The sequence below is a fragment of the Ceratotherium simum genome, chromosome 7 (genome assembly GCF_057802395.1).
Source record: "Ceratotherium simum simum isolate JZ-2026a chromosome 7, ASM5780239v1, whole genome shotgun sequence".
Classification (NCBI taxonomy): domain Eukaryota; kingdom Metazoa; phylum Chordata; class Mammalia; order Perissodactyla; family Rhinocerotidae; genus Ceratotherium; species Ceratotherium simum.
The window spans coordinates 74,381,602-74,391,226 of NC_141906.1; the positions used below are offsets into that span (position 1 = coordinate 74,381,602).

At 36.1% G+C, this 9,625-nt stretch overlaps 1 protein-coding gene across 1 annotated transcript; it reads left to right on the forward strand.

Annotated features, from left to right (window-relative positions):
* The first annotated feature begins 2,572 nt into the window (after positions 1-2,572).
* On the forward strand, positions 2,573-3,541 carry LOC101401050 (olfactory receptor 8G3). Its single transcript, XM_004427454.2, has one exon. The coding sequence runs from the start codon at positions 2,573-2,575 to the stop codon at positions 3,539-3,541; it is 969 nt and encodes a 322-aa protein (XP_004427511.2).
* The last annotated feature ends 6,084 nt before the right edge of the window (positions 3,542-9,625 follow it).

Below are 9,625 nucleotides of genomic sequence, written 5' to 3' on the forward strand. Positions count from 1 at the left end.
CTAACATTCACACACCTTGATAGGCAAAGTTTCTCTTATCATCTACCCTTCCCATGCTGAATAAAATTGTGGCAAACACTTCATTGTTCACTAATTTCAACTCAGGCAATCTGAAGGCTTTGTTTATTTATATTGAGTCTATGTCAACTTATCTCTAACCTTCTTTCAATAATTCTATTAAAAGCACATATTTATCGAGACTTGCTATGTATAAGTCACTCTGCCAAGCACTGTACTAAGTTTACAGTTTAGTCAAAAGAAAAGCAATAACTTATAATAATACAGAATTAAGTGTGCACTAAATGTAAACAGATGAAATATATTCATGAACATGTAGAAAATAGTTTTATTAACTAGGACTTTCACCATTAAAGCCCTTAACTAAAGAGCCCTAACTATTAAATAGATTCCATAGGATAGAGAGGATAAAATAAGAGAAAAGTGTAGGGTATATGATGAGTCAAGAATGAGTCTACCAAATTCTCTTTCGTGAGATAGCTAAATCACATGATATTTGTTGTTACATGAAAACTTTCCTTTTGTTGTCAGATGATATGTCTTTGAATGACAGAAATTGTCATTTATGTGGTGACCATGAAAAATATTGATGATTTTTAGGAGGTTAATATTTAGTAAGATATTCCAAATCTCGGTACGTATCAATGTATATAGAAGCAAAAAGGAGATACAGTAAGGAAAAAAATTAAAAACTCCTGCCATTCATTACAGGAATAAAAATGTTGGTTAAATAAAAGACATATCAGCAAGAAACTCAATAGATTAAAATTAAAATGACAATGGCATTTATTAAGTTATCACCAAAAGCCAGGAACTGTGCTAAACACTGTGTAGGTATCATTTAACTTAACTTTCACATGACACACATATAAGCATTTTTGTTGTTTGGAGGGTTGGAGAGTGGACATAATTAAATCAAGGTCACACAGCAGGTATGGAATTTAGTTAAGGTTTGAATCCACTACTGTCTAACTTAACATCAGGAAATATTAGAATTATAAAATTATGAAATATTGGAACTGGAAGAGATGTTAAATGCGATTTAATCCCATCACCCATCAGGCACATGTGTCCTTAAACAATAGCTGCTAATAAGTGCTTATTCAGGCTGTGCTCAAACATTTCTGACTGTAAGTTCAGGGTATGTCTGACTATTGAAACATTCATCTTTGTTGTGAAACCAAATGTTTTTCCCCATAGTTTCAAGCAGTTGGTTTTACTTGCCCCTCTTAAAGACATATACCATACCACCAATACCTCTTAAATAAAGCAATATGTTGAACGTTGAGATAACTATCATGTGCCACATGAATTTTTGCTTTGCTAGTGAAATAGCCACAGTTATTTCAGCCATTCTTCAAATGACAAATTTCTAGATCATTTTTCTGAAATTGTCCAGTTTTTCTATTTCACATTAAATATTGTTCCCCAAACTGAAAATACTAATCCAACTACTGTTTGGAAGTTAAGTAAGAATATGAATTTCCATTTTCTAGAAACTACTTGATTTATTTGCAAATATAAACTAAAGATACATTGTTCTTTTTTCAGAAAACACTTCACACTGTCGACTAGTATGAACTTCAATTAAAATTTGTAATGTATTTTGCATGTGCTTTACTAACCCACATCCACCATCTTTGAATTCTATAGAGAGCACATACAAATATATCATTATAAAAAAAGTTCAGCGTAAGTAACACCTAGTGTTTGTCTTCACAAATCCTTCTCATATTTTGGGAGTATAAATCGTTTTCTGACCTCCACCACTTCAACCATGAAGTCCAAATTTCATAGACCAATCATAGTCCACTGCTCGCCTGGTCACAGTGGTGGAATACATGACCTAATTTTAAGCCATTATATTATGGCCCCTGAGATTATCCAAATTAGAACATGGGAGGATGGTTCCTTGGTCTGGAAAAGATGCTGAGATATAAGCATGATGTCTGCCAGAGGTTACGTTCCTGCTTTCTGGGGTGGTAGGCCTGGGTGAAGGGAGCGGGGACATTCTGAGCAACAAAATCTCAGGGGGAATGATACTGTACTTATTCAGTCCTTCAGATATTTTGAGTTGGGATTCTAGTAAGAAAAATAGCTCAGACTAATGTAACTACTTTTAGCAGACTTATGGATCTTATGTTTATTAATTATAGAAAGCATACAACACTATTACTTATTCTGAGTGATATGAAAACATTATGACAATATATACATATAGAATATGTGAGAAAGAAAAGAGTCCTCAGAAATAACAATAGTAATGTTCCTTCTACTGACTTAAAAAATGAAAAATTGATGTTTTCTCTTAAAAAATTAGGAAGTATCTTAATTATAAGGTTTGAACTCTATAATTTCTTCTCTGGTCAGAATCATTGATTGTCCCAGAATAGCAGGAGTAACATCAGAGATTCCCGCATTGAAGAATCTCCTCTGATGAGGGATAAAATAATAATCTCTACAAAATTATTTTCCCCCTCATACACACGCACATATACACATGTGCATACACTCAAATACACCACACCCACACACTCATGAGTACACTTATTTTATGTTTTTAAACCTAGAACCTGCTGAGAGGATAATGGATACTGGAAATCATTCCACAGTGACTGAGTTCATCCTCGCTGGGCTAACAGAACAGCCAGAACTACAGCTGCCTCTCTTCCTCCTCTTCCTAGGAATCTATGTGGTCACGGTGGTGGGGAACCTGGGCATGATCACACTGATCGGGCTCAGCTCTCACCTGCACACGCCCATGTACTGTTTCCTCAGCAGCTTGTCCTTCATTGATTTGTGTCATTCCACGGTCATTATCCCCAAAATGCTGGCAAACTTTGTGACACAGAAGAACATCATTTCCTACCCTGAATGCATGACTCAGCTCTATTTCTTCATCATTTTTGCCATTGCAGAGTGTCACATGTTGGCTGCAATGGCATACGACCGCTATGTTGCCATTTGTAACCCCTTGCTTTACAATGTCATCATGTCTTATCGCATCTGCTTCTGGCTCACAGTGGGAGTTTATATTTTGGGTATCGTTGGATCTACAGTCCATACCAGCTTTATGTTGAGACTCTTTTTCTGCAAGACCAATGTAATTAACCATTATTTCTGTGATCTCTTTCCACTGTTGGAGCTATCCTGTTCCAGCATCTACATCAGTGAATTACTGGTTCTAGTCTTGAGTGCATTTAACATTCTGACTCCTGCCTTAACTATCCTTGCCTCCTATATCTTCATCCTCTCCAGCATCCTCCAAATCCACTCCATTGAGGGCAGGTCCAAAGCTTTCAGCACATGCAGTTCCCACATCTCAGCTGTTGCTATTTTCTTTGGATCTGCAGCATTCATGTACCTGCAGCCATCATCTGTGAGCTCCATGGATCAAGGGAAAGTTTCCTCTGTGTTTTATTCCATCATTGTGCCCCTGCTGAACCCTCTGATCTACAGTCTGCGGAATAAGGATGTCAAATTTGCCCTGAAAAAAATTCTGAACAGTACAAAATGTTCATGAATAGAATGATGATCTCATACGAGAAGCAAGCCTTTGGTTTGCTGAGATATGTGATGTATTAGATTTATTATTCAAATTTTTAGAAATTCAGTGACACTTTCCCATATAATATATCTCCAAAATGCCCCTCCAGACCATCCTGCTCTGTCACAGTCGGACGTGAATCAACCCTTTGTCCAGTGTATCCGTGCTGTACTATATAGGAAAAAACATAGCATAATTAGGGTTTGGTACTATCTATGGTTTAAGGCATCCACCGGGGTTCTTAGAACATATCCGCCACAAATAAGGAGGGACTACTATACATCATTATAAACTAGGAATTATACTAGAAATGCAAGGTTGGTTTAACATTAAAAAATCAGTCAATGTAATTCAGCATATATACAGGCTAAAAAAGAAAAATCCATATGATTATCCAAATAGATGTAGAGAAACTATTTTACAAAACCCAATAGACATTAGTGATGCAAATTCTTAGGAAATAAGGAATAGATGAACATTCCTTAACCTGTAAAAAGGCATCTACTAAGATCTATGGCTAAGGTCATACTTCATGGTGAAACAGTGAATATTTCCTGGGTCAGTATTTGATTTACAATCTCTCAGTTCCAACTTCACCCTTTTTGCTGCCTCTGTGATAATGAAGTTGAACATTGTGAACTACTTTTTCTTTGTCCTCTGGTAAGGTGTTAACTCTTGTCAATAGTGAGCACTTGAGGAGGAAGAGGGCTTTTCTTCCTAGTTTCTGGTTTGGTCCTCTTGTCAAGATCTACAGATTTTTTTTTTCCATTGTTTGCTCTCTCATGGTTTCTCAAGTACTAGGTTTCTGCAGTGTGGGACTTTTCTCCAGCATTTGGCCACCAGTCAATTTCTACAGCCCTCAACTGAGGCAGTGGTGGCAATGCCAGGAGTCTCAGAAAAAACCTGAGACCCAACCCAGACCACTGTTCCCCACACCTTCTCCTCAGTTTGAGGGCATGCATGTACTCTGAGGGTCTCACATGGCAGACCATCTAGCAAGCTGGATTTTCAGTCTTTATCTCATGCAGCCAGCCCAGAACCACCTCAGCCCAAGATGAACATGAGATTGCACTAGACTCAGCCCAGGTAGGGGGAGGACTCTTCCTTGAGTGTTCTATATCACCCTAGATAGAGTATTGCTTCTTGTATCTGCTACTCCTATATTCTTTAGAAATCTCTTAAACTCTCAAGAGCTAAATTCCTGTTACTCTAATCCCCATTAAAAATATTTCTATTAAACTCTCCCTATTCAAATCACTGTGTGGTTCCTATCTCTTGACTAGTACATTTTCCACCTAATATCAAGAACAAAGCGAAGACGTCTGCTCTCATCATTTCTGTTTAATATTGTGTTGAAAATTTGGTCAGAGTAAAAATTCAAGGAAAAGAAATAAAAGGCATCCATATTGGAAGGGAAGAAATAATAGTCTTTATTTGCAGATGATATAATCTTTTATGTGTAAAATCCTACGGAATCTACCAAGAAGTTACTAAAAATAAAAAGCAAATTTAACAAGGTTTCCATTGTTCTGTGTATATAACAACTATACCATAAAGTACAAGTGTGTGTGAGGGGGGCATTGACCTATAACGTTTAATATTTCTATATTTTATGTGAAGTAGTACCTTACTAACTGTAAGAGGACTGTGAATATTTAAGGATGTATATCATCCTGTCAATATTAAGGGCAAAAATTTGCTCTTGCCCCTTTGCAGTCAATCCCCAAACACCCTGGCCCAGGTAGTGAATCTGTTTTCTGTTGCTATGTGTTTGTTTTGTCTTTTCTAGGATTTTGTATGCAGGAAATCTATAATATAAACTCTTTGGTGTTTGGATTCTTTCGCTTAACATAATGCTTTGACATTCATCCATGTTTTGGTGTATATTTGAAGTTCCTTTCTTTTTATTGTTAAGAAATATACCATCTCATGGATATAACACAATTTATTTATTCAATTGTTGATGAATATTTCAGCGTTTCCAGTTTTTTTACTATTCTGAATAAAACTGCCATGCACATTCGTGTACAAGTCTTTGTGTAGACATATGTTTTCGTTTTTTGGGGGGAGGTAAATAATACAGGAGTGATGTTGTATCCTATATAAATATATATTTAACTTTATAAGAAACAACGTAAGTGTTTTCCAAAGTGGTCATGCCATTTACATTCCCACTAACAATGTATGAGATTTCCATTTGCATGCTAACAGGTGGAATTATTTATCTAAATTCCTTAATATAATGCTTTGCATACTGTAGGTGCTCACAAATGTCAGTATGGTTTATGATAATAGCATATTTTAACTTATGTGTATAATACATTATTTTATATCTCTGTTATATGTAAGGGTACAAAAATCTCTCTCTCTGACTCTGTCTTTCTCTCTTTATATATATTTGTTCTCTCCTGAATCTGTACATATATCCTGATAGAATTGAAACAATGGCTTCTATGAGTCTTAATAATTTTCATTATTGTATAATCATTTATGGAAAGGCCTGTTTATACCCTTCTCCTTTGTGTCCTTAATCAAGCTCCAACCCTCTTTCTCAGTTCTTTTATTCAGTACACTGAAGTAATAGTCAATCATAGTCTGCTCACCTATAAGGAAGCATTCGAGATACCCAATATTCTCCTGTAATCATCTTAGAATCCTGCAGCCACTGCAATTCCAAAGGTAAATGAAGTTTTATGATGTGTGCACATGGGGGACCCTACTTGAATCTGAAAGAATTATAGTGGAAGAGATTCAAAATAAGAGATCATCTATAACCTTGTTTCTCAGAGAGGTCCATATACTAGAAACATGGGCAAAATCTGAGAGTTTGTTAAAAGCGCATAATCTCAAGCCATATACCAGATTTACTAAACCAGACTCTGCATTTGAATAAGATCCTCAGTTTATTCCGTAAACATTAAAGTTTGAGAAATTTAAAAAAATGATGATATCTGACCTCAGATCTTAAGATTTTGACTTAATTGATATAGGGTGCAGCCTGGATTTTGAGATTTAAGGGAACTCCCTTGGTGATTTTAAGTATGCAGCCATAATTGAGAAACACTTATGTAATCCAACTATAAACTCCTTTAAATAGAATTGAACCTAATACATTTAATGATGTTTTATAAGAGCTCCCCTGATGTGACCGTCTAATTTACATTGAATCATACTACAATCTAAGACTGCTTACCATCATTCCAACTTTGGAAAAAAAAGTGAAAATATATAAGAAAGAAGGAATATGGAACATTGGTGCCAAATAATAAAATATTTTCTTTAAATATACAATTTATCAAGTAGAATTATTATTAGTGAGGGCCTCAAGAAAGCAAACATTGCACATATGTTATCAATTATGTATAAATTTGACTTTGAATCAAGTAAGTATATTGCCTATTTATACATAAAACAGACATATTTTCATAAAAGAAAAAAATGGTTACTTCATTATTTTAAAATTTCTAGGCCTATTAACAGTAAAATAACTTGTCAGGATGTGCCCTGGTCCTCTAAAACCTGCTATTCACAGTGTAAACTGTAAACCAATAGCTCTGCCTAGGGGCTTGTAAGAAATGTAGAATCTGAAATCCCACTCAGAGCTGCTGGTTTAGAATCTGCATTAAAAAAAAATCCGCAAGTGGTCCTGTGAACAAATCTTTATCACTCACTGATAAAATCAGGATAGACAAAGAATCCCTCTTGAATGAAAAAGTTAAACAACTGGGAAATATAAACAGCAATTGCTTCTTTTCTCAAGAGTTTGTTCCCTGAGAAATGGAAATCTTTGGAGAGTTTTGTCTCCACATTATTTGGTGTCTGGCATATCTAAATCAAGGACACACCTTCACAGCAATCAGAACCGCTCAGGGGACCATGAAATGCGAGAATGTTTGCTACCCTGAAGGTGGAGAAACACTAAGTCTTACAATTGGAGATGCTGACCTGTGATACAGACCAACTTCAAAAGTGGCTCTGAGACCCAGGGCTGTGCCTGCCTTCTCAGCTCGAAGGATAGCAGAATGCTGGATACCTAGGACTCCCAACACCAACGTTAGCACTATTGTCCTCTGAGTCAAAGAGAGCAAGTAGCCAATAAAATTTGGCATTGAGTTTTCCAGGAAGATGAAAGGTGAGGGTGTTTATTTCACACTTGTGATTTGAGAGTATTAAGTCTGGAGTAATCACCTTGGGAATTCAGGCAAATATTCCTCAATATAATCATTCATTCATTTAAATATTCATTTTTTCATAAAATAAGTTTTTTAGCTTCTTACAATGTGATAGATGTGTGTTACTTACTTGGGATACAGAGAAGAATATGTCTGATATGGTCCACTATCTGGCTTATACTGTAGCTCAAGTCTGAAAATGTGCTGTTTAGAAATGACAGTTTTCTGAGCATGTAGTAAAAAGGTCCAATCAATGACAAGGAATTGGAGAATGTTTTCATGATAATATCAATTTTAAATGAGATTTTTTTTTGTTTTTTTGTGAGGAAGACCAGCCCTGAGCTAACATCTATTGCCAATCCTCCTCCTTTTTCTCCCCAAAGCCCCAGTAGATAGTTGTATGTCATAGTTGCACATCCTTCCAGTTGCTGTATGTGGGACGCCACCTCAGCATGGCCAGACAAGTGGTGTGTTAGTGTGCGCCCGGGATCCGAACCCAGGCCGCCAGTAGCAGAGTGCACGTACTTAACTGCTAAGCCACGGGGCCGGCCCCTTAAATGAGATTTGAAAAGAGAAAATATTTACCAGACAACAGAGATAAATAGGTTTGGTAAAACTACTATTTGATGTGAAAAAATGAGCAAATAAAAATGCAGTTAGCTGAGAAAATGTGACATATTCCAGAAATTGAAAAGTTTTTGAACTTGAAAGGAAAGTTTATGAAACTGAAAAGAACCAAATGTGAAGTAAGTCTGGAGGACGGCAAGAGGTAGTGTGAATAAAGATATTTATAATTTATCTTAAAAGCAATGAAGAAAATCCTTTCTCAGTGTCCCTGGAATTAGATCATCATCTGATTAACAGTTGAGTGTGTTCAGTGATTAGGAATAAGCAGCTCCGTCCATTTCTAAGAACTCAAATTGTTAGAATATGTTTCCTTGTTCCTAGTAAGGTGTATATTCTAAGAGCTTTCAAACACCTTGCATAAAATAACTCTTTCTGCCTTTAGATTCCCTTCAGATATATGATGATACTTGCTAATTATCCCATTACCTTCAAATATTTTCAAAGTTCTTCATAGTTTTTATTTGTCTTTCATCTTGTCAATGTCTCTCATTATAAAGAATACTTATAACTAAACACAAAACTACAGATGTAATTTAAGTAGAGCACAGGGCTTCCTAACCTCATGGCACATATAGAAAATACTAATATTTGTGTGATGCAGCAGGGTTAGTGGAGCCAACTGCTGGTGGCCAGTGGTGACCAGCAGGGAGTCTATGGAGCCACAGGCTCAACCCCACTCCATCAAGGGCTAAGAAGACCAAGACCTCAGCACCCTTAGGATCCATTCATGGCATTCTATTTCCATGGAACTCGAGTTGAGAAGCTATGTTTTGGATCTTGTGGAGATTATTACCAATCATACTCTACACCCAATTCTTAATTGTCTAGGTTATGTATAATATGAGGGAAACCTCTATTTTTAATTGATCCTTGTGTGAATAGGGGATAACAACTTGTTCATAAGCAAATATGTTATCGAGAACCTCAGAGGTGGATCCTATGGAGATTAGGTTAGGGCAAATAAATAATGGTGAAGGCATTTTGAAAAAATACAAATTCTAGGGCTTTCAGTTCCCTAGTACTGAATCCATTAGGGGACCTATTCAAGTTTTTATGCTTCTCTGAGTTCATTTCAATTTTACTTTTATATTATGCTTTATTATGATGAATATTAGCACTCCTTAATATCAAGTCTCGAATTTCATGAAAGCAGTAACTGTTTTATTGTGATTTTTATATTCTAGGCCAGAGCTCATTGTGTGGTATGTTGCTATCTCAGTAATTTTTGCAAAATAATAGAGGAGAGAGAGCCAGAAGGAGG